Below are 26,119 nucleotides of genomic sequence, written 5' to 3'. Positions count from 1 at the left end.
ACTATTCATACCATCAAGGAATATATGGGAAAATTTGCCCGGACCGTGCCGTTTATTCAAAGAAAGAGCTTCATTTATAAACACACAGCTGTTTATTCAAAGAAATAGCTTTATTGTTAAACACACAACTATGTACAGTGCAGCAGTAATGTCTCTTATGTTGCCCTCCAAAAACATCAAAAAGAAGTGCCCAACACATTCGGGAAACACAGGCGTATATGGTGAGTTGCCCTGTATTTCGGTATCGCCTCTAATCTGGATTGCAAAGTGGCACAGAGTTCGGAGAGCTCCAGGTTGCGAGAGGGCGGTGATCGCACAATCCATCCAGACACCCCGTCAACAATGCCGTCTTCCTCATCAGACATGAGTTCAATGGTCGCGGACTTCCAAATGTCCATCTCATCCTCAGCCAGCACACTTCGTCTCGCTTCCAGCAACTGTAATACAATCCATAAAGACAATAAGCAACCTGAAAAATACTCACATTGTCAAAAAACGGATCTAATATAATAAATCTTACCCTTTTTCTTCTTGATCGACTCCGAGCTAAACTCTTCGCAGTTTCCGCCTACGATGCAAGTTCAGGTTGTTTGTATCTGAAGCTCTGGTTTATCGATTCATAATACGTCTTACAGGCAGCTGGAAAACAATTACATGAGACTGGTATTAATAAAAACAGTCACGGTAAAATTAAACAAGGAATGAGAAAAACATTAGAAGTTATACTTACACACAATGTCGTCATGATCAGTGGTTAAATCTGGACTCGTGGAAATCGCTCCAAGCAGATAAGAGGTCACGGCTTCGTTATGAGGCGAGGTTAGTCTGTGAAAACAAAATGTGCAGTTTTAAGCTCGGATCTATTAACGCATCCATTTCCCTATACATCTGAATAAAAGCATATTCTTTAAATCGTAACGTTACATTACCCATGCTCTGGTTCATAGCGCCTGCAGTTTGCCTCAGAGTTGTGAAGACGCCGGAGAGCCTCCTGAAAATTAGTCGAAAAAGTTGGTCGCGTCCATGCAGAGGAGTTGAAGGGGAGCTGAAGGCGAGACGGCGTCCTGTCATTGTTGATCACGAAAAAAGCAAAGCAGCAAAAACACAGGAAATGTAAAAAAAAAAAAAAACGTCCAAAACACGTCTGTTCAAAGCTCGTCTTCACGTCTTGTACGCGTCATGGCCATGACCTCGCACATGATTTGACGAGGGCGAGAAGCTCGTCGTGCTCCTCCAATCACATGCGAGGTCATTGTTATAAGGAATATCTCGCAAGACTACTCGCATACCTATGAGCAAGCGGTGTGCATATTAAATTCTGTGTGATATCAACACGGTGTGCTGTCAGTTGAAAGATGGAAGTCCCAAGACTGAAGAAACGACCTCGGCGCTTCTGTGAACATTGCAACACTGAACTGTGTCATACACAGTATTTTGACCACAGAAAGCGCTATTTCAAAAATGGAGTTTGGGAGAAAAAAAAAATGGGAGGCCCACGTCAATTTCCATCAATTTCCGGCAGTTTTCGGTGTTGCCTGCAAATTGCCGTGCACAGTCGTAAACCTGAAGTTCCACGGCAATCTACAGTGTCACATACTGACGAAAATCCCACTTTTCATGCAGTGATAGACCAAGATAATGCTAATCATTACAATGATCTGTTTGGCTGAATATAATACTAGCTACATAATAACACAAGCAGGGTTTACTGCAAGTTATATTGCAAGCGAGAGGCTGAAGCAAATCGTATGATTATCTCACCTTCCACACTTTAACAGGAAGATACGTGACCTCACTTGCGAATTTAAAGATTTCTAATAAATTAAGAAAATTAGGCTACTTGACTTGAGAAAAAATCTCAAACCACATGACTCGATAATGACTTTATAATATTGTAATTAAACTTTCTTTCTTTTTTTTAATCTTTTTTTTTTAATCATTATGACATTGGACTAATATAGGCTACAAACGGCAAGCCATGGAAGCAGCGGCATCTGTGCCTCTGATCAGAGTTTACACGGCTGCACGACGCTGTGGGTAGCACTTTAGAATAATGGTCCGTCATTAATAGGTAACTATGCAGGAAGTAATGCAGGACTAATGAGTAGTACTACATTAACACTTCAGCTACTAATATTAACTAATATAGAAAAAAGATTAAAGGGGGGAGGGGGGTGAAACGCTTTCAGTCAATCTCATGTCAATCTTGATTATCTATAGAGTAGTATTGCATCCTTCATATCTCTGAAAAGTCTTTAGTTTTATTATATTTATAAAAGAAAGATAAGCTGTACCGAGTCTTTCCGAAAAAAAATGGCTGCGAGCGTATCGTGTGGGCAGGGCTAAAGAGTCATGAGCGCGGAGCTATTGCATTGAGAGCATCTGAAAGCTGTGACATCCTTAAACGTGAGGAAAAAAACGTCATCTTAAATAAACCATGGAAATCAATCAGATTTAGCCATACATATATGATCCAGAATCAGATCTAGAGGCTGAAATTGAACAGGAGAAGCAGCAGCGACGACTACAGCAGGACGTCTCAATGGTATGTACTGTAACTGTAACTTAAATAGCCTACTTGCTTAGCGGTTTGTCATGCGCGAGTTTTACAACATTTATGTGCATTTACTTATGGTTTATGAGGATATAATTTGGTTTATGGACTATTACTAGTATGTCATTTAATGTTAGCAGTAGCAAGCAAAACGGCTTTGCACGTCAGACTAGTGCGTGTTCACATAGAAAAACAATGGAATAGTAGCGCATTTGAATGAACGAGTTGATAGCTAACAACAAAAAGACATTTGAAGCAGTTTTACTCACCGCCTGCTTCCAAAACACGAGTCACGACCGTGAACCTTAATCGCTGGGACTGCTCCATCTTTCAGCATTAGGCGAGCTACAAATCCGGCGTTGAACTGGGCCTTGTTTATTTAACAATCGTCGCCAAAATGCAGGGGAACAAACAAAACACTTTTACAACTCCGTTGCTGCTCCGGAAAAACAAACTCCATCCACTCTCCCATTAACGCTGGTTTCTTTGGAAAGCTGTACAGGGTTGTCTTGCCCTGACAACCAAAAACACACATCTTTGGTGACATTGTTGATGTCGTGAAGTCCTGTGACTGCAGCGCAGGCAGGCAAAGCGCATTGATGGGCGTACTGCTTTCGCTCTCTCGCTCTGGTCTACGCTCTGGTCTACAGGTGCGCGCGCCCTTCTGGAAGAAGTGCCCTTAGGACCCGTATAAGGAAATTCCGCCCCATTTGATGTCACACAGACCCATACTCGCAAAAACTTTCTGAAACTTGTGAGAAACCGGAAGGAGTATTTTTGGCACAGAAATATTCCATCAAACGTCCAACTTAATTTTTGAAACTTTGTTCATGTTTAGCATGGGAATCCAAGTCTTTACCAGTGTAAAAAACTCAGTATGCATGAAACAGCATTTCACCCCCCCCCCCCTTTAACTAATCAGTAGTTAATAACGAATTTAGGAGATAGTACATTGTTAAAGGGTTAGTTAACCCAAAAATGAAAATTCTGTCATTAATTACTTACCCTCATGTCGTTCGACACCCGTAAGACCTCCGTTCATCTTCGGAACACAAATGAAGATATTTTAGTTGAAATCTGATGGCTCTGAAAGGCCTCCATTAGCATAATGCACCTTACACTCTCAAGACCCATAAAAGACACTAAAGACGTCGTTACAAAGTCCATCTCACTACAGTGGTTCTAAAATAACTTTATAAAGCGACGAGAATAGTTCCCTTTCAGTCGGTCACGTTCAACGTACGTCGGAACTGACCGACGAATTGGGATCTGTTTCCAGAGACCGACCTACTTCGAGTGATTAAAACGAGCCAATGGACATTGGCATGCGGTTCACACATTCCACGCACCGCCCCGCAGCGCGGGTATAAATACGGAAGTGGAATACCGCATCATTGCTTTTTAACTTCGGAGCCGAACGGTTTGCTGTATCAAGCTGTTTCTACGAAGAGTGTTTAGACGAGTCTCGAGGAGGATCGCTCTCTTACCTGGGTGCTGGTGTGATGGCGCGAGTCAGCGAGTGGCCGCTGCAACATACACTTGTTCCTGTGTTGGTTGGCTGGGCGTTTCCGTTCTTTGAGTGCTCACACGCAGGCTTGCAATCGGACTGCTGTGAGCCGCGGCCATCTCCCTGAGTGCTTCAGCACTTCTAAAAGAGCATTTCCTTCTAAAAGAGCAACACGGTTTGACCTGCGTCTTTTTCAAGATGTCACTCAAACCGTGTGTTTCTGGATGCAGTTGTTTCCTGTCCTCATTTGACGGCCACGATCTCTCTCGCATATAAACATGTGAGATTGCTTTCGTGGGTGATCCATGCTCTCTCAGGAGAGCATGGTCACGTCGGCGCGTTGTTCGTCTCACCTTTCTCGTGAGGGCTGAGCGTTCAGCGCGCCGTGTGCCGTCTCGCGCCGGCTGATAGCGGGGGTTGTCACGGCAACCCAGCGCGTCACTCGGCGCTCTGATGCGCGGTCGAGACTATGAAACCTCAAACGGGGTTGAGTCCCTTCACTTATTCCCCGATCTAGTTTCTTTTCTGGGGCTCCAGAAAAGGATTACTTTGGCTAATAAGCGCTGGTGACCTAAGGATTACAGTGGGGCTTCCCCGCCGAGTACATCTCTTCGGGCCCCCACTCCTCTATCGCATCACGAGCGTGCTGAGACTTTATTTGTGGGTGGTTCATGTTCTCTCACGAGAACATGACCACGTCGGCGCGTTGTTCACCTTGCTCTTTCATAGGGGCTGGATTGTTCAGCGCGCCGTGTGCCGTCAAGTCTGACGGCCACGCTCATTGTCTCACATGCCTGCTGGTAGCTTACAGATGGGATTGCTGGTCCTTTTAAAAAAAAAAAAAAAAAAAAGAGGGATCTAGCGTTTCATTTGGCGCTCTGGCGGAGGACTGATGTCAATTGCTGCATCGGAGAGAGGGCTGTTATGCGCTGGAAATGATAATGCTGAGTTTCCCACTATAATTGTGTGTGCTCATGCTGAATCAGATTCAGAGTTGACAGCAATGCTTTCCGGGGTGGCTGCCCGGATGTGCATTGGAAAAATTTAACAGCATGGAACTATTTGGTGTCAAAATATGGAACACCAAAAGGGCCATAACCTGTATAAGTTTTTCCCTCTCTCACTGCCCTCTGTCCTGCATGCATGAGGGTAGTCCCGACCCAGGGGTTATGCAGGAACTGCGTGCGGTGATGGACCTCGCTCTCCGGAGTGACGAAAGTCACTGCACGCTCCCTGGGTCAGGCGATGTCCACACCAGTGGTCCAGGAAGCTGGGGCTAAACCTGGCAGATATGCGTGAGCCCGACGAAGTTCAGTTCCTCATCGCCCCTGTCTGTCAGGCTGGCCTCTTCGGCGACGCCAACGAGAACTTCGCCCAGCAGTTCTTGGTGGCCCAGAAGCAGACGGAGGTGGCTAAAATCCAGTCGTCGGCCGCAGCACCTCCATCTGCTTGTCGCCGAGGGCGCCACCCTGCGTCCGCCTCCACCCAGGCAGCAGGTGGCCGGGCGCAAGGGAGGTGCCCAACCCGTCCAGGGTCCCGCGAGCCTGCTAGCAAGCACAAGGGCAAGCGACCCTGAAACGGGCAGCCCAGCGAGAGAGGAATTGCTCGGGGAGATGGTGTCCGCACCCCACCCTCCCCCGGAGGAGGACCGGGGGGAGAATATTTTTTTGGTTTCGGTCCTGCCGCTGGCTCCCCGGAGTCCAGCGGTACCCACATTCTCAGAGCAGTTCTTCCCTCCCTGAGCCCAGAGAGGGACAGGCTGGCAGTGTGCGACGCCCCCGGGCCTTGCCACTCCTTTCCTCCCCTCTCACCCCTCGCCAGGGGGCAGCAGATTGGGCACCAAGGACGCCCCCGGGCCTTCTCACCCACTCTCTGCCCCACCTGGAGTATTCAGGCAACACTCCGGGCCGCCTCCGAGCCTCCCGAGTCGGGTCTGAATACTCCACCTCGCTGCCTCACCCCGGGTACGTCTGTGGTGCCGTTGATCCCGCTAGTTCGGTCTCTGGGGGCCTGGCTAGGTCTCCCCAGGCCGTCTCGCTGGCTCATCCGTACCATCAGACTCGGCTATGCGATTCAATTCGCACGCCGGCCTCCCAAGTACAGGGGCATCCTCTTCACCTCCGTGCGGAGCAGCGATGCCCATGTCTTGCGGTCCGAGATCGATGTCCTGCTGGCGAAGGGCGCGGTCGAGCCGGTTCCTCCTGCCGATATGAGGTCGGGGTTCTACAGCCCCTACTTCATTGTACCCAAGAAAGGGGGTGGGTTAAGGCCAATCTTGGACCTGCGCATTCTGAATCGGGCCCTGCACAAGCTTCCGTTCAAAATGTTAACGCAGAAACGCATTTTCCAATGCATCCGTCCCCAAGATTGGTTCGCAGCGATCGACCTGAAGGACGCGTACTTTCATGTCTCTATCCTTCCTCGACACAGACCGTTCCTCGCTTTGCGTTCGAGGGGAGGGCATATCAGTACAAAGTCTTGCCCTTCGGGCTGTCCCTGTTGCCTCGCGTCTTCACGAAGGTCGTCGAGGCAGCCATTGTTCCGCTCAGAGAACGCGGCGTTCGCTTACTCGACTATCTCGACGACTGGCTCATACTCGCCCAGTCTCGGGAGCAGTTGTGCGAACACAGGGACATGGTGCTCAGTCACCTCAGCCTGTTGTGACTTCGGGTCAACCGGGAGAAGAGCAAACTCTGCCCCGCGCAGAGGATCTCTTATCTCGGTATGGAGCTGGATTCGGTCAGCCGGACAGCGCGCCTCACTCCAGAGCGCGTCCGGTCAGTGTTGAACTGCTTGAATACATTCAAAGGCAGGACAGCGGTCCCACTGAAATTATTTCAGAGGCTCCTGGGGCATATGGCATCTGCAGCCGCGGTAATGCCGCTCGGATTGCTTCATATGAGACCACTTCAACGCTGGTTGCACGACCGAGTCCCGAGATGGGCGTGGCAGAGCGGTCAGTACCGGGTCCTAGTTACTCCTTACTGTCGCCAAACCTTCAGTCCGTGGTCAGACCCCTCGTTTCTCCGGGCCGGAGAGTCCCTAGAACAGGTGTCGAGGCATGCTGTGGTCTTCACGGATGCCTCATCCACGAGCTGGAGGGCCACGTACAACGGGCACGCAGCTTCGGGTCTGTGGACGGGGCCCCAACTGCGTTGGCATATCAATTGCCTAGAGTTACTGGCGGTACGTCTTGCCCTGGCCCGGTTCAAGAAACCGCTTCGGGGCAAGCACGTACTGGTCCGTTCGGACAGCACTGCGGCCGTTGCGTACATCAACCGTCAGGGTGGTCTACGCTCCCGTTGCATGCTCCGGCTTGCCCGCCATCTCCTCCTGTGGAGTCAGAAGTTTGTGAGGTCACTTCGTGCCATTCACATCCCAGGTGCGCTGAACCAGATAGCAGACGAGCTCTCTCGCTAGTCGACACCTCCGGGCGAATGGCGACTCCACCCCCGGAGCGTCCAGCTGATATGGGACCACTTCGGAGTTGCACAGGTAGACCTGTTCGCTTCTCCGGACTCGACCCATTGCCAGTGGTACTACTCCCTGACCGGAGGTACCTTAGGCATAGATGCACTGGCGCACAGCTGGCCCCCGGGACCTACGCAAGTATGCGTTCCCCCCCAGTGAGCCTTCTCGCACAGACACTGTGCAAGGTCAGGGAGGACGAGGAGCAGGTCTTGTTAGTTGCACCCTACTGGCCCAACCGGACCTAGTTCCCAGAACTCACACTCCTCGCGACAGCCCCTCCCTGGCCGATCCCCCTGAGGAAGGACCTGCTTTCTCAGGGGCGGGGCACTCTATGGCACCCGCGTCCAGACCTCTGGAATCTCCATGTCTGGTCCCTGGACGGGACGCGGAGGTTCTAGGTGGCCTACCACAAGCAGTGGTAGACACCATCGCTTCAGCTAGAGCCCCCTCTATGAGGCGCCTCTACTCTCTGAAGTGGAACCTGTTCGTTGAGTGGTGCTCTTCCCGCCCGGAAGACCCCCGAAAGTGTTCGATTAACGTTGTGCTTCCTTCCTGCAGGATGGGTTGGATCGAAGGCTGTCTCCCTCCACCCTCAAAGTGTACGTCGCAGCAATAGCGGCGTATCACGATGCAGTAGACGGTAAATCCTTAGGTAAGCACGACTTAATCGTCAGGTTCCTCAGAGGTGCGAGGAGACTAAATCCTCCTCGTTTTACCTCGTTACCCTCTTGGGACTTAGCCCTGGTGCTCAGAGCACTTCAGGGTCCTCCATTTGAACCTTTGCAGTCTGTTGAGCTAAAAATCCTGTCCATGAAGACAGTTCTCCTGATTGCATTGGCTTCAATCAAGAGGGTAGGGGACCTGCATGCACTCTCGGTCGACGAATCGTGCCTAGAATTCGGGCCGGCCAACTCTCACGTTGTCCTGAGACCCCGGCCTGGATACATGCCCAAGGTTCCTACCACTCCCTTTCGGGACCAGGTGGTGAACCTGCAAGCGCTGCCTTCGGAGGAGGCAGACCCAGCCCTAGCTTTGTTATGTCCCGTCCGCGCTCTTCGCGCTTACGTTGACCGGACTCAGAGCTTCAGATCCTCACAGCAGCTCTTCATCTGTTACGGAGGCCAGCAGAAGGGAAAGGCTGTCTCCAAGCAGAGGTTGGCCCACTGGATATTGGATGCCATTGTCTTGGCTTACCGGTCCCAAGACGTACCTTGCCCGTTCGGGTTGCGAGCACACTCAACAAGGAGTGTTGCTTCTTCCTGGGCGTTGGCTCAAGGCGCCTCGCTGTCAGATATATGTAGAGCTGCGGGCTGGGCGACACCTAACACGTTCGCTAGATTTTATAGCCTCCGTGTAGAGCCGGTATCTTCCCGCTTTCTCGCCCCCAGTGGCCAGCAGCGCTAAGTGCCCGTTCTAGTGTCAGCTTGCATGTGCCACTCCCGCCCTCTAGGCCGGATACGTGCATCTATTCTGCTCCAGTTGTGTTCCCCGGAAAAGGCTAACCCTGTGAGTTCCTCCGTCACCCCTTCGGTGTCAGACGTGGCGGCCGTCTGATGCTAGGCCTGCACCCGTATGCTTGTGGAACGTGTGTGTAGGCTGGGTTCCATATGTTGCGGTCCCCTCTAGGCTACCCCATATGTGTATTTTCCACGGTACCAGCTACCCTACTCGGCTAGCCCCGTGTCTTTCCCTCGACAGAGCTTCCTCTGTCGTCTCTGGCTGTGTTCTTCCCCCCCTGGAACCAGGTTGGGTCCACCCCAGAGACTGCCATTTGTTGCACTACCCTGTTAGGTTAGTCCTTATGTGTATTCCACCTCTCCTTCCATTGAAGGATGTGGTCCGCAGCGTACCATCTCCCGAGACGGGCACGCTTTCCCAGCGTTATCCAATAGTCACGCTGAGTGGGTCTTGCAGGAACAGCAGTGACTGTCCTTCCCTGCCCGGAGCCCTGACTCCCACTCTAACATAGTAGTGGTCCAGCGAGCTCAGGCAGGACGCTGGAAGGGCCAGCCTCCTGGCGTGTTGGTAGGGATCCCAATTCGTCGGTCAGTTCCGACATACGTCGAACGTGACCGACTGAAAGGGAACGTCTCGGTTACGTATGTAACCCTCGTTCCCTGAAGGAGGGAACGGAGACGTACGTCCCGTCGCCAGGTGCTGTGCTTCAGCTGAAGGCCGATTCACTTATCTCGGCTCCTCAGTTGAAAAGCAATGATGCGGTATTCCACTTCCGTATTTATACCCGCGCTGCGGGGCGGTGCGTGAAATGTGTGAACCGCATGCCAATGTCCATTGGCTCGTTTTAATCACTCGAAGTAGGTCGGTCTCTGGAAACAGATCCCAATTCGTCGGTCAGTTCCGACGTACGTCTCCGTTCCCTCCTTTAGGGAACGAGGGTTACATACGTAACCGAGACGTTTTTGTGTGCAAAAAAACCCCTAAATAACGATTTATATAGTGATGACCGATTTCAAACCGCTGAATCGACTCACTGATTCACTACGCTTCGAAGCTTCATGATGCAGTGTTTTGAAATCGGTCATCACTATATAAGTCGTTATTTAGGTTTTTTTGGCACACAAAAACTATTCTTGTCGCTTCATAAAGTTATTGTAGAACCACTGCCTTTCTGAGCCATCGGATTTCAACTAAAATATCCTAATTTGAGTTCCGAAGATGAATGGAGGTCTTACAGGTCTCGAACGACATGAGGGTAAGTAATTAATGACAGAATTTTCATTTTTGGGTTAACTAACCCTTTAAGTAATCAATACTTACTGAATGAGATTAGCCTCATTAATAACTATTAACTAACTGACAAATTATAAAGAACATTATTGTGTGTCCCAGACGTAATCAATCATCTTTTTTACTTTGAATAAATTCATAAAATGCATCACTAATTACTCAAGGGTTACCTAAGCCGCGTTTCCACCGCAGGAACTTTCCCCAGGAACTAGGAACTTTGGGGTGGTACTCGTGTGTTTCGACCGCAGGAACGGGAGTCTAAATGAAGATCCGGGTAAATATTTCCCCCTCCAAATGGCCCTGCTCCTGAGGTAGTACTTTTTCAAAGTTCGGGAACTTTCGGGGGTGGGGCTTGGGCGCTGAACATGCTGATTGGTTGAGCTAACGCAGCATTTTATTTCAACCGGCATTTTTAAAAGTCTTTTGCGAGGATCGTTCTGCGTTCAGTAAATATCAGTCTTGCTCTTTCTGTCCGATGGTGCGCGTTCGTCTCAGCAATCGCACGGTCAATGTCCGTAATAGCTGATAATAACATATGCTGTCTTATTTTAAATCTAGCTTTACAAGCTTTCAGAATAAGCTTTTGTATCAGTGCTCGTCTCCATTCCGCAGTTTTGTTAATGACCTCTTTAGTAAACCAATACATAACCAGCAAAAGCAGCGCTGCTTGCATCTCCTCCATACTTGTTATTGTTGCAGACAGTGTCGCGTAAAAATTATTACTGTCTGTTGCTGTCTGGGAGGAGCAGCCGCGCACAGTCCTAATTTGCCTAATCTTCACGGTACTTTAGACCGCAGTGGAAAAGCAGACAGTAGCAGGTCTGGGGGGAGTTCCTGTAAAAAAAGTTCCTAGTACAAATTGTTCCCGGTAATTACGGTGGAAACGCGGCTCTAGTCACTATACAGGAACTACTAGTGATCTGGACCATTATTTAAAGTGAAAAAGTTGTTTTTTCACTTTAACATTATGGTCCAGATCACTAGTAGTCCTTGAAGAGTGACTAGGTAACCCTTGAGTAATTACTGATGCTTTTCATGACTTTATTCAGAGTAAAGAAGGACAATCTTTAAGAAGTACTAGTGATCTGGACCATTATTTTAAAGTGAAAAACTTTTTCACTTTAAAATAATGGTCCAGGTCACTAGTAGTTCCTGCATAGTGACTAGGTAACACTTGAGTAGTTAGTGTTGCATTTTATGACCACATTGAGGGTAAAAAAAGACAATTTCTCACATCTCAGACACGTTAATGTTGTGATTAGTAATTAATTAGAAATTCTTTATAATTTGTCATAGTTACCTATTAGTTCTTAGTGATGCCAATCCCCTTCAGTAATTATCGATTACCTAATAAGGAACTATCTTAGTCCTACATTTGATATTATTTACTGATTAGTTAAGCTTGTTTCTATATTAGTTAATAGTAGTAGCTGAAGTGTTAATGTAGTACTACTCATTAGTCCTGCATTACTTCCTGCATAGTTACCTATTAATGACGGACCATTATTCTAAAGTGTTACCACGCTGTGCAAGCACAGAACAATACAGGGGTAGAAGAGAATCTACGAATGCTGTTCGTTTGGATATAAACACTTTGAAATGGATTTATAAAAAGAAATGTGGTGTACGACTCGAGTATACGCACAATTTGTAGCCCGAACATGACCGCCACAACCTCAAACTTTATTCACCCACATGTAACCTCGGTATAGGTATGGGCTGTTTCTTATGGATAATTTGACTAATATCTAGAGATTATGAAGATATTTTGTATATGTAACTTGTGTTTTATGACTGTCCTTAGATCCACATTAGTTATTAACCTTGTTATTAATCATTAATATGTAGTTTAAATAATGTGACCAATGTCAAACTTTAATTTAACTGTCATTTTTCTTTTAAAAACTTTGCTTTAAACCTTTTACACGTAGGCTATTTAGTTTAGAATTTTCCAGCTGGTCAAGCAAAGTGAAAGAAATGAGTCTCAAATTAAATTTAGTGTGTGTAGGCCTGTGTTTTCTCTGAAGAGAAGTGACAAAACGTCCTTTGAAACATTCTCAAAACAAAACAAAAAATCATACATTATAATTTTACATATAAAATATTTGTATTATTATTGTTTAGTTTATAAAGTTATAGCCTATTAATTAATTAACTGTGTAGGCTATTTATTAAATACATGATTCATATAATTCTGTATTTGTAGGCTATAAATAAGGCTGTTCTATATATATTTTTTAAACCTGGTCTTTTTGTTCTGCCCATGTATAAGGTTGTGAGGATTTGTAAGGATCAATCGGCGTCTCGGTTCACAGTGAATGAACGCGGTGATCTCCATCTGTGCATGTGCTGAGTTTAGCGTGCATTTGGGAACGTAGCGGGCACCAACAGTTACCTATTATATTCACATCTGCATTGTTGACGATTACCACATTTTAGATTTGTAATGAGCGTTTGTAAACACGTTTTCCACCAAAATACATGCTCGACTGCAGTTTACATCAAAATAAAAGCTCACACATTTGTTTCCAGTTCATTTGTTTTACAATACATGGCTATTACCGTCATATGATTAATATTATAACTATTATTATTATTATTATTACTATGGAGTGTAAGAGTCACCTTTAATGTTGAGGTTCAAGTCAAAGCTTGAAGTCAAGACTTTTTCTTCGCTCAATTTGTACACTGAATATGGGTTGGAGATCTTAATTTTGAACTCTCAAAGTGCACCAGATTAATGAATTTAACATTAAATGCACAAATTTTCCTCCAGGGTGCATGCCCCCCCAACCCCCCTAGAGGGACAGAAATCCACCCACAGTTTCACTAAATCCTATGGGAAATACTGAATACCATTTGAGGGTGGTCAGAAAATTCAGCAGAACAGTGTCTGCGGCCATTTCTGCGTCTTTCTCAGACACTTTAAATGTATTATGTTCATCACCGATTTTTAAGCTTGCTGAACTTTAAATTATTTGGCTATCTACAGTTCTACAAATAAAAACACAACATAAGATTGGCCCCATCTGTATTAATTGTGGCCCCTCTTGTGCCCCCCATTTGAAAAAATCCTAGAATCGCCCCTATATTCAACATAATACGATGTCACTGATATACTGAAATATTTTCCAGACACAAAATTAGATAAATTAGCCATTCATCAAAAGTGCTGAGATGAGATTTTGTCTCGTCTATGGTCAGGAGAAAAAAATGAAGGTGGTGGTTGGTCATCTTACCCCGGGGGGCATCTTACCCAGACCTACACAATCAGTTTATTGTTTCAAATACTTGCCCCTGCCTTCAGGTAACATAATCAAATCATAATAAAATTTAGTTTGTTTGTTTATGAGAGGTTTTACAAGCCTGTATAACTCAGCACTGAATAAAAACTTGCATTTGAGGGTAGTCAGACAATTCGACAGAACAGTGTCTGCGGCCATTTCTGCGTCTTTCTCAGACACTTTAAAGCCTTCTTTAAGCCTTGTTTATACTCGACGCGTCCGACTCCACACCATAGACTGTAAAAAATAGGTCCACATGAGCACGAGGGTGCGCACGACGAAAATGACGTCATCGCAGAGTGCCAAGCGGACGAGGTGCATGCACAATCAGCAGAGGCTCGCACTGCGGAGCCAGACGAAAGTATAGACAAGGCTTATAATGCTTTCACACTTCCGACATGTTTGCTGCATTGCTGCATTTAGAAGTGTGCGTGCAGGGCCGGCCCTGACCAATTTGCTGCCCTAGGCAAGATTTTACTTGGTGCCCCTTGTATCAAGGTTTAGCACAACATGTTTTCAGTCTAAGTTGCGGAAACACTGGTACTGTTTTATTTTTTTTAATGCATGGATGTTTTTTAATTTTTATTGTTGTTGTTTTATATGATGTCCAGTCCATTCTACCACATCATTATGTTCATGATATTATTATTATTACATTTTTTTTTAAAGGCTGGTGATAGTTAAACTATACAAAAATAGCACCTACGCCACATAACAGCCTAAACACAAATAACAAGTAATTGCATCTAGCATTCATGCACAAACTATTGAGAACTAGCAAAAGTGTTTGTTTTCCAGTAGATGGCAGCAAACTTCCACTAATATGCACATTCATGTTTTCACCATGAATTAAACTGAGAAATTTAGATATTTAATGTGAAATTTACATAAAATGATGCTATTTTAAATAAACCTGTATATAAACATCATTACTAATGTAACAACAATGAGTTTCGGGGAATAATTAATTCAAATGGTATAAATATTCATGAGTCTATGAATATGATTTGCTTGTTGTACAAACAATATCAACGTATAACGGAACCTTTAATCATTTAAAAGTAACCTTTATCCAAATTGATTTCTTCATCAATTATCAATCTTACAAACCTTAAGAAACATTAATCTGCTTGATCAGGACAAATAATATCTCTTATGTTTGTACAATTTGTATCACTGAAGTAGTAATACAAGAAAATCAAGCTTAAATGGGTAGCTAAAATCTTACGTCTCATTGACTTTGATATTTGTGAGCAAAACAATACGGATTCACTTCAGTGCAATCATTGGGTTTTAATAAAACAACTACAGTTTACAAAGCTACGATTCATACGGGGGAAATATGCATATATATGTAGGAGAAAACAAACAATATGGTACAAATAAGGAAACTTGAAACTTAACAAATAATATAAAGGGAAGAAGAATGATGGGAAGAGAGAATTAACAAGGGAGAGAGAGAGAGAGAGAAAGACAGAGAGAGAGAGAGAGACAGCTTCGCAGCAATTTCACAAGAGCCCTCAAGAAATTCATAGTCCCGTGAACGGGAATAATTCAGACAACCTTTTCCAAGCAGTTTGATGGTGAAATAGAATACTTGCATTACTACGGCTTCTCGTGTAAGTGTCTGAGTTCGAATCGTCAGGGAAGTTCGCTACAGATTTGCGGGTCCCAGGAAAACTTCTTTGAAGTTTAGGAAAGTCGCTCCAGAAGTCTGCCGGTTTCTCTCTCCGTGCGGGGAGGCCTTCTCTCAGGGTTGGGAAGACCAGGGTTGGTCTTCCCCTCCATGGCGAAATGCCAAGAGGTCCGTTCCTTGTGGTGGCGAAAATGCAAAGAGTTGATGGTCGCTCCTGTTCTTATAGAGGGGATGGCCGACGCCCAAAGAGTTCAACGCTCCAATCTCTTGCGGCTACACGATGACGCCTCGGATCTAATCAGCGTAGATGATTACATCAACACACAGGCCCTTTGTTTAAGTATGATTTGATTAGAAAAGTCATGAGGGCTGTGAGGTGTTCAGACTTTGGCCTTCCTGCCAGACGACTGATTGAATCATTAATGTTACAGTAATTTCGGCAAATACATTTTAATGTCCCCTTAAAACTGCACAACTGTAGAGTAAAAACATTAGGCTATTAAAAAAGTGATATTACATGCGTTTAAAAAAACAGATATGATTTTTTTTGACAAAATACACTGTCTTGCAGTTATAAACAGCTGCTTGCATATAGTTTAAGGCAAAACTGGAATTAATTAGCGTACATTAATATTTTACTACTCTGCAATTAAATAAACTGTTCATTCCTTACATCACTTTACCTTTGTCTTTACACTGCAAAAAATGCTCTTCTTATTTAGTAATTTTTTCTTGTGTCCAGTCCATACATCAAAAAATTCTTAAATCAAGATGTATTTACTAGTAAAATGACATTAGATAATTTTTTCCTTGTTTTCTAGTGGAAAAAATCAAAATGAAGTGAGTTTTAGCTTAAAACTAGTACAATTATCTGCCAAATGGGGTGAGAAAAATTATCTTATTTCTGTTTGGGACAGAAACAAGAAACAAGATTTCAATCAGAAACAAGATTATTTTTCTCACCCCATTGGCAAATAATTTTGCTTGTTTTAAGCATAAACTCACTTAAGAAAAAATATAATTTTACTTATCTAGTAAATGCATCTTGGTTTAAGAATGTTTAGATATTTAGACTAGAAACAAGACAAAAATACTAAATAAGAAGAACATTTTTGCAGTGTTTCCCTTATCTTGCCTGCATCAGAGGGCTTCTGTTTTTTATGACACTACAATTCGGCCATCCGTCATAAATTATCAGGCAACTTTCACCTTGTCTACACCTGGCGCGAGCGGCCAAGCACCCTAAAAAATGAAAGCAATCCTGTCTACATTAGATGCGGCGAGAGGCGACGCGACACAACAAATTCCCAACGTTAAACTGATCACGCGTTATTCTGACGCACTTCAAGTAGCTCGGCGGAGGAGATTGATGAGGCGGACCGGGAAGATGCGGGGGACTTAGTTACGTTTTTTTGCGCTTTATTTGGTAATATTTCAAATGAATATTAATAAAATAGTATCAGTAATACATTTTGGCGCCCCTATGGATGAGTGGCACCCCTAGCATTTGCCTATTCCGCCTATGCCACGGGCCGGCCCTGTGTGCGCGCCTCTCTCACACACACTGGTTGCTATATTTGATCGCGTCATCAAAAACCTCAGTGATCGGTAAAATTGATTTGGTCTTTTCACTTATTCTGCCTATTTTTGCTATTTTCGGCCAAATAATTTCAGTTGCCGAACATTTGGTGCATCCCTAATATTAAGTTGTCATTCTTCACTTTATTGATTTATATTGTTCTGGTGATGTTCAGAATAACTGATTAATCAGCCGAATGTAACATGTTCCTCTCTGTTGTAGACTCTCTAACTGCAGTGTAACAGAAGAAGGTTATAAAGCTCTGGCTTCAGCTCTGAGATTAAACCCTTCACACCTGATAGAGCTGGATCTCACAGGAAATGATGCTGGACCATCAGGAGTGAAGGAACTCCATGATTTACTACAGGATCCAAACTCTCAACTGAAGAGACTGAGGTGAGACGGGATCAAATAATTTACTAAATAAATTATATAAATATTATTTCAGTAAAACAATGAGCTGTACGATCTGTTGTTGCATCAAAGTGTACAGTGATTTGAAGACAAAGATCATATAAATGGTTTTCCTCACACCAACGGCTGGATGTGTTCATTACAGCAGGTTTAGTTGAGAACTGAACTGAATCTGCTTCATCTTCCCTTCTGAAGGTTTTTGAGTCCTGCTGCAGATGAAGCCTGTCAGTATGTGAATAGAGTTGTGGGTATAAACCCGTTACTCCTGAGAGAGCTGAATCTGAGTGGACGTAAACTAGGAGACACAGGAGCGAATCAGCTCGCTGCTCTACTGCAGGATAAACACTGTCAACTCATCACACTGACGTGAGGATTGATCATTTATAATCTTACTTTACTCTTAATACTAATGTTACTGGAGCTGATATAATATTTCCTGACATGAGCCTGAGTTCACATTATATTTGTGCAACATTTTTCACTTTAGCATTTTGTGATCTGGTGAAATGATGATGATCTCACTTCCTCTGTCTGTTTTATTTGCTGATGAAGATGATGTGACTTTACAGAATAAAGACTTCTTTTCTTTTCTTTTCTTTTCTTTTCTCTCTCTCTCTCTCTCTCTCTCTCTCTCTCTCTCTCTCTCCTAATGCAGGTTAAGCTCCTGTTATATGACAGATGAAGATTGTTCTGCTGTGACTTCAGCTCTGAAATCAAACCCATCACACCTGAGAGAGCTGGACCTGAGCAGGAATAAACTAGGAGACTCTGGAGTGAGAAACCTCAGTGATCTACTGATGAACCCACAATCACAGCTGGAGAAACTACAGTTAGTGTCATTATACTGTACAGTTACAGTGTGATTACAGTTCACTGTTTAGTTCAAGTCACAGCATTTATACTGTAGCATTGCATCTTCTGGCCTTTGCCATTGGTCACAGATAAATTAAGTGTTGAACTAGTGAATAATTGCATTTCAAGTATTTGAAACAATGAACTGATTGTGTAAGTCTGGGTAAGATGCCCCCGGGGTAAGATGACCCACCACTGACCATAGACGAGACAAAATCTCATCTCAGCACTTTTGATGAATGGATACGCTATTTTTAATTTTTTTCATTTCATCTGAATATCAACGTTTGTGAGGTTTAGTCAGCCAAAATGGTTTTGAGATTAATTTATCTAATTTTGTGTCTGGAAAATATTTATCAGTGACATTGTATTATGTTGAATACCAAAGTTTTTGTGTCTATTTGTTAATGAGGGATTTGTGGATTCATGTTTTGATATTTGTGAAGTAAAAGTTATGGTTTTTATTTAGAAGTAAAAAGATAAAATTAGAAGTGTTGCTATGACATATCTTCAATTAAAATATGGACAATTAAATATGTAAATATTCATAAGCCTGTTGTTACATGCACGCCAGGCTCCACCCCCTCACTACCACAACAATCCCTGTCACCTGAATACTGAGCACACACACCTGCACGTCATCATCACTGCAATCACCACCCTGCACTTAAGCACCACGCTCACACTTAGTCACTGTCCGGTATCGTTTGCACATGACCCTACATGCTTGCTTCCTCGGACTCACCTGACTACTTACCTGATCCCCAACGAACCCTGAGTGTTTCCTCGTCTCGTCCTGTCTCCTGGTCCTCGTCTCCTTCGATCCATTGTTCCTGTGTTCAAGATCCCAAGACGTATTGTATTACCAACCATTCCAACATTACCAGATACTCTCACTCAGACTCTCACCGCACCTGCTCACTTCCTGGTTACAAAATAAACTCTGCTTTCACCTGCCTCTGTTATCCGTGTCTACTCTGTTTGTAACAGAATACCGGACCAACACAGCGCACCAGGATGAGCACCCCGGATCCATTCCAAGAGCTTGTCGACGCCGTTCGGCGAGCTCTTCCCACCAGCGCACCTGCACCTTCACCGGCGAGCACTTCCGGGATCCACACAACCACTTCTTCGCCCCCCGAGTACGCCAGTCCCATGGCCAGACCGGCACCCTTCTCTGGTTCGGCGGAGGATTGCAACGGATTCCTTCTGCAATGTTCGCTGGTCCTGGAGATGCAGCCGCGCCTGTACCCCAACGATCGCGCTAAGGTAGCGTTCATCACATCTCAACTCTCCGGTAAAGCGCTCCGTTGGGCGGAATCCATGTGGTCCACAGACAGTCCAGTGATCCAGACCCTGTCGGGGTTCCTGTCTCACTTTAAGGAGGTCTTTGGGAAACCATCATGGGATTCGTCGATCGGAGAACAGTTATACCATCTGAAACAAGGTACCTCCACAGTTAATGAGTATGCTCTACAGTTTCGAACCCTCGCTGCTGCTAGTGGATGGAACGAGCAGTCCTTGCTTACGACCTACCGACAGGGTCTGGATCCTCGGGTGCGGCTGCATCTCGCTGCAAACGAGGATACCATCGGGCTAGAACGCTTCATCCAACTCTCCATCCGCTTCGCCTCTCGTATGCAGTCGTGCATCGAAGAGCACCAGGGCCAGTCGTCATTGTTCCTCCGCCGACCAGGTGATGTCAGCACTCCAGAACCCAACCCCGAGCCCATGCAACTGGAGAACTCCCGCTTGACGTCAGCTGAACGGCAGAGACGGCTGACCCAGAATCTCTGTCTCTACTGCGGTCTACCTGGGCATTACATCTCAGAATGCCCAGTCCGTCCTCCTCGACCCATGGTGAGTGCAATCATTCCTTCACTCTCTAAAATGAAGCCACTCACCACAACTGTGAACCTTACTGCTGCTGGGATCTCCCTTTCAGTTACTGCCCTCCTCGATTCTGGGTCAGCCGGGAACTTCATCTCGGGAACCCTCTGCCGTCAGCTCAAGCTCCGCACGTCTGCAACTCCGACGATCTACCAGGTCCAGTCGCTAACGGGCGGACCACTCAGTCGGAGGCAATTTAGTCGCTCCGTGGGCCCCATCGGAGTGCAAGTCGGAATCCTCCACATGGAGCGACTACACCTGCTGGTTCTGGAGGAATCCACCGCTGACATCATCCTAGGGCGCCCGTGGTTAGAGCAGCACAACCCCGTCATCTCCTGGAAGACAGGGGAGGTCCTGAAGTGGGGCGACAGCTGCTTCCCGGACTGCTTCCCATCTCCACCGATTCGTCCCTCTCCGCGTCCCCAAGATCTCCCTGTCTGTGCCACGTCCATCGAGAGTCCGGTAGAGAGACGATCGGTGGATGTCCCCTCCTGTTACGCTCCCTTCAGAGACGTCTTCTGTCCCCAACGGGCCTCCAAGCTGCCTCCCCATCGGCCATGGGACTGCGCCATCGATCTGCTGCCAGGTGAACCAGTGCCCAAAGGGAAGATCTATCCCCTCTCTCTCCTGGAGGAGAAGGCCATGGAGGAGTACATCAAGGAGGCGCTGGAGCAAGGCTACATCCGTCCATCTACCTCCCCTGCTGCTTCGAGCTTCTTCTTCGTGGCAAAGAAGGACGGAGGCTTGCAGCCTTGTATCGACTACCGGTCATTAAATAACATCACCATCAAGTTCCGTTACCCCCTTCCTCTCATCCCAGCTGCCCTGGAACATCTCCGTGGTGCCACTGTGTTCACGAAGTTGGACCTCCGCAGCGCTTACAACCTCATCCAGATACGTGAGGGGGACGAGTGGAAGACCGCCTTTGTCACTCCCACTGGTCACTATGAGTACTTAGTGATGCCCTATGGACTCGCCAACGCCCCCTCCGTATTCCAGGACTTCATCCACAAGGTGCTCCGGGAGTGTCTCCACAGGTTCGTGCTGGTATATATAGATGACATCTTGATCTACTCCCGGAGCATGGCCGACCATCGCCGTCACGTTGCGGAGGTCCTACAACGCCTGAGGAACTACCAGCTCTACCTCAAGGCCGAGAAGTGCTCATTCCACCAGCCCACTGTGCAGTTCCTCGGGTACAACATAGATCACAGTGGCCTCCGGATGGATGAGAGGAAGGTGGAAGCCATCCGGTCTTGGCCAACTCCCACCTCCGTGAAGGAACTACAACGCTTCCTGGGTTTCGCAAATTTCTATCGACGCTTCATACAAAACTACAGCTCCATCGCCAGTCCCCTCACCAGCCTGCTCCGCAACAAGCCCAAGTCTCTGTCCTGGACCCCATCCGCCACCCAAGCCTTCCAGACCCTAAAGGACACCTTCACGACAGCTCCCCTCCTGGTCCATCCTGATCCCGAGCTTCCCTTCGTCGTGGAGGTGGACTCCTCTACCACCGGGGTGGGTGGGGTCCTTTCTCAGCAGCAGGGGAACCCCAGCCGTCTCCATCCATGTGCCTTCTTCTCCCGCAAACTCAGCCCGGCGGAGGTTAACTATGACATCAGCAACCGAGAGCTCCTTGCCATCAAGCTCGCACTGGAGGAGTGGAGGCACTGGCTAGAGGGCTCAAAACATCCGTTCCTGGTCCTGACTGACCATAAGAACCTGGGGTATCTCCGAGAGGCAAGACGACTCGACCCCCGACAGGCTCGCTGGGCACTCTTCTTCACGAGGTTCGACTTCCACATTTCCTACCGGCCAGAGGCCAAGAACATCAAGGCGGATGCCCTTTCCCGCATCCACGGTCCAGAGGAACGTTCCGAGGAAGAAGAGGAACCCATTCTCCCCACGAAGCTCTTCCTCAGTCCCATCACATGGTCAGAAGAGACCCTGCCCTCTACCAATGCCTCCACCAACGTGCCGCCGGGCTGTCCTCCGGGCTTGCAATACATCACTCGAGCACAACGCATCCCTCTGATTCACTCCTCACATACATCACTGGGCACTGGTCACCCTGGGGTCAATGAAACCCTCTCGCTGCTACGCCAGTGCTTCTGGTGGCCACACATGCCAGCTGATGTCAGAAGGTACGTGAGGGGATGCCGGGAATGCGCCATGGCCAAAAGCCCTCGACACCTGCCAGCTGGGAAACTCCTGCCTCTGCCCGTTCCCAACCGTCCGTGGTCACACCTAGGGGTGGATTTCATCACAGACCTGCCCAATTCAGAGAACTGTACATGTATCCTCGTAGTGGTCGATCGCTTCTCGAAGTCCTGCCGGCTGCTTCCACTACGAGGACTTCCCACAGCCCTAGAGACCGCGGAAGCCATGTTTAACCCCGTCTTCCGGTATTATGGCATTCCCGAAGATATCGTATCTGACAGAGGTCCTCAATTCATTTCTAAGGTATGGAAGGCCTTCTTTGCATTCCTAGGTGTGACCGTCAGCCTCACGTCCGGATACCATCCTCAGACGAACGGGCAGACGGAAAGAAAGATCCAGGAGATTGGCCGTTTCCTCCGTACCTTCTGTCACGGCCACCAGGACTCCTGGAACCAGTTCCTAGGATGGGCCGAGTATGCACAGAACTCACTGCGACAATCCACCACCGGCCTGACACCTTTCCAGTGCGTACTCGGCTATCAACCGCCCCTCTTCCCCTGGTCTGGGGAACCCTCCGACGTTCCTGCGGTTGACTACTGATTCTGGGAGAGTGAGAGGGTCTGGGACTCAGCCCATCACCAACTTCAACGGGTACTCTGCAGACGCAGGTTGACAGCCAACCTTCACCGCTCCGACGCTCCGACATTCCAGGTGGGACAGAAGGTCTGGCTGTCCACCCGGGACATCAGTCTGCGTCTGCAGTGCAAGAAGTTGAGTCCCAGGTTCATTAGCCCCTTCGAGATCCTGCAGCAGATCAATCCGGTGACGTATAGACTCCAACTACCCCCTCAGTACCGGATTCACCCCACTTTCCACGTGTCTCTCCTGAAACCTCACTACCCCTCTGTTTCTGTTTCCCCAGAGCCTGGCGTTACTCCGGAGCCTCCCCCTCCACTTCTAGTTGATGACGGAGCAGCATATCAGGTCCAGGCCATCTTGGACTCCCGGCGTCGTGGTGGTCAACTACAGTACCTGGTAGACTGGGAGGGGTACGGCCCTGAAGAAAGATTGTGGGTACCCAGGCATGACATCCTTGATCCGAATCTACTAGAGACATTCCACGCTACCCGCCCTGATCGACCGGCACCGCGGGGTAGAGGTCGACCACCACGGCGTCGGGGTCCTCGGCCCTCAGGAGATGGCCGTGGAGGGGGGGGTAATGTTACATGCACGCCAGGCTCCACCCCCTCACTACCACAACGATCCCTGTCACCTGAATACTGAGCACACACACCTGCACGTCATCATCACTGCAATCACCACCCTGCACTTAAGCACCACGCTCACACTCAGTCACTGTCCGGTATCGTTTGCACATGACCCTACATGCTTGCTTCCTCGGACTCACCTGACTACTTACCTGATCCCCAACGAACCCTGAGTGTCTCGTCCTGTCTCCTGGTCCTCGTCTCCTTCGATCCATTGTTCCTGTGTTCAAGATCCCAAGACGTATTGTATTACCAACCAATCCAACATTACCAGATTCTCTCACTCAGACTCTCACCGCACCTGCTCACTTCCTGGTTACGAAATAAACTCTGCTTTCACCTGCCTCTGTTATCCGTGTCTACTCTGTTTGTAACACCTGTACATAAGTCACAGAATAATTTTATCTTTCAAATGAATCTCTTTTACTGGGATTCTGCTTTGTCTCTCATCGTTTATTCAATTATTCAACTAAATTGTCAAAATTTAATTTAATATTTCATGCATTCTGCCTTATTTACTGTTAAAGAGTTGATTCTCATGCCAAACACAGACAAAATAAAAAAAAACTCACTCACTCACTCACACACACACACACACACACACACACACACACACACACACACACACACACACACACACACGTTTGTTTTTGTGAATTGTGAGGACATTCCATAGGCGTAATGGTTTTTATACCGTACAAACCATATTTTCTATCCCCTTACACTGCCCCTGCCCCTAAACCTACCCATCACACACACACACACACACACACACACACACACACACACACACACACACACACACACACACACACTGCCCCTGCCCCTAAACCTACCCATCACACACACACACACACTGCCCCTGCCCCTAAACCTACACACACACAAAGACACACACTGCCCCTAAACCTACCCATCACAGGAGACTGTGCAGTTTACTTTCTGTGAAAAAAACCTTGTTCTGTGTGATTTATAAGCATTTTGAAAAGTGAGGACATGGGGAACGTCCTCATATTTCACCCTCTTTTTGTAATACCTATGTCATACCCATGTCATTATTCACATTTGTGCCCTGATATTTCATAAAAACATGCCCACACACACACACTAACTCACACACACTCACTCACTCACTCACTCACTCACACACACACACACACTCACACACACACACACACACACACGCACACTCAGTGCGAGTGCGTGTGCGTGTGTGTGTGTGTGTGTGTGTGTGTGTGTGTGCTCGTGACTCTTCTGCACGCCTCCACAAGCTCGGCTGTTTTCTGAAAGAATCGTATTTGTCTTTTATAACTGGCAGAAACTGTGTGTTATGCACCCTTTAATGACACCTTAAAATATATATATATATATAAATATTATTAGGAGTTATATCAGAAGTCATTTACACATTCTGTAAGAGTTTATTGGGCTGATGCATCATCATATCCTGCACATGCTAAACTTCTCTTTAAATATGTTACAGTTTAACAGTAAATCCACATTGTTCTGAAGGGGGGCATCTTCCCCATCTTACCCTACATGTTGTTCTGCAGAAATATCATGAGATTTGCATCTGCTGCCACAATAAACAACAGAGATTAAAACAGTTTCCAGCAAACAGAATTAGTGACACGATTACAAGCTGAATATGGAAACTATAGACTAAAAGACTATATGCTGTAGCTCTTCAATAAGATGATCATCACAGATCTGAGTCATTTTCTCTTTCTGTCTTCAGTCTGAGAGGATGCAGTATTACAGAGAAACAGCGTCTCATCCTGACTTCAGCTCTGAAATCAAACCCATCACACCTGAGAGAGCTGGACCTGAGCTGGAATACACTAGAAAACACAGGAGTGAAGCCCTTATGTGACGTACTGAAGGATTCACACTGTAAACTGGAAAGATTGAGGTCAATCACATTCACACACAAGAAAGAAAAAGTGTTTTGATATTTGAATGAAACATAATAAAGAGTTTGTTTTTCTAATTTCTTCTAATGTAGGTTAAGAGACTGTGATATGACAGATGAAAGTTGTTCTGCTGTGACTTCAGCTCTGAAATCAAACCCATCACACCTGAGAGAGCTGGACCTGAGCTGGAATAAACTAGGAGACTCTGGAGTGAAAAACCTCAGTGATCTACTGATGAACCCACAATCACAGCTGGAGAAACTACAGTTAGTATCTTTATACTGTACAGTTACAGTGTGATTACAGTTAAATGTTTAGTTTAGTTTAAGGCAACTGGACTCAAGTCACATCATTTATAGCTCTGCACTTTCTGGTGTTTCTCCATCTGAAGAAAGATTCAGAAATACTATTAGTTAACGGCTTGTTATGTGTATCAGTAGAAGAGCATTAAACTTTGAAGAATTTGAAACTGTGGCTATAAAATAGTTTCATATGCTGAAATCTGACAAATCTTTGCTTTAAAACAATACAGAATTGAGAACAGACTAAAAACAGGTCAACAAATGACAGTAGATTATTCTGACAGAGTTACAGTTATACTGGACTGATGGGACTTTTCAATAAATCTTAATTTATTATGTAAAATGTGTATTTAGAGGATTTAATCTACACTTGTACACGATTTTCTGATGTTGAAAATCAGTCCATTTAAAGGGGACAGCGGATGGCCATTTTCCACAAGTTGGTATGATTCTTTAGAGTCTTCATGAAAAGTCTGTAACATACTTTGGTTAAAATTCCTCAATGGTCGAGTAAAACAACAGCCTTTAACCTCCTCAAAAA

At 46.3% G+C, this 26,119-nt stretch overlaps 2 protein-coding genes across 3 annotated transcripts in view; both read left to right on the top strand.

Annotated features, from left to right (window-relative positions):
- LOC307139813 (NACHT, LRR and PYD domains-containing protein 12-like) overlaps positions 1–26,119 on the top strand; it is a 133,156-nt gene that overhangs the window by 56,731 nt on the left and 50,306 nt on the right. Inside the window, exons 9-13 of one of the 2 annotated variants that reach the window (XM_079838920.1) lie at positions 17,002–17,175; positions 17,389–17,559; positions 17,849–18,022; positions 25,102–25,275; positions 25,369–25,542. The exons of the other annotated variant lie outside the window; for it this stretch is intronic. Coding sequence (XP_079695046.1) covers positions 17,002–17,175; positions 17,389–17,559; positions 17,849–18,022; positions 25,102–25,275; positions 25,369–25,542 — 867 coding nt within the window. The remainder of the gene's footprint in view (positions 1–17,001; positions 17,176–17,388; positions 17,560–17,848; positions 18,023–25,101; positions 25,276–25,368; positions 25,543–26,119) is intronic. 2 annotated transcript variants of the gene reach the window in all.
- LOC307139811 (uncharacterized protein) overlaps positions 1–26,119 on the top strand; it is a 283,388-nt gene that overhangs the window by 207,859 nt on the left and 49,410 nt on the right. The window lies entirely within an intron of this gene.

Source organism: Gobio gobio, assembly GCF_949357685.1.
Source record: "Gobio gobio genome assembly, chromosome: 16".
Lineage (NCBI taxonomy): Eukaryota > Metazoa > Chordata > Actinopteri > Cypriniformes > Gobionidae > Gobio > Gobio gobio.
The sequence above is the reverse complement of the archived record's forward strand: the minus strand, read 5'-3'. Positions and strand labels throughout refer to the sequence as shown.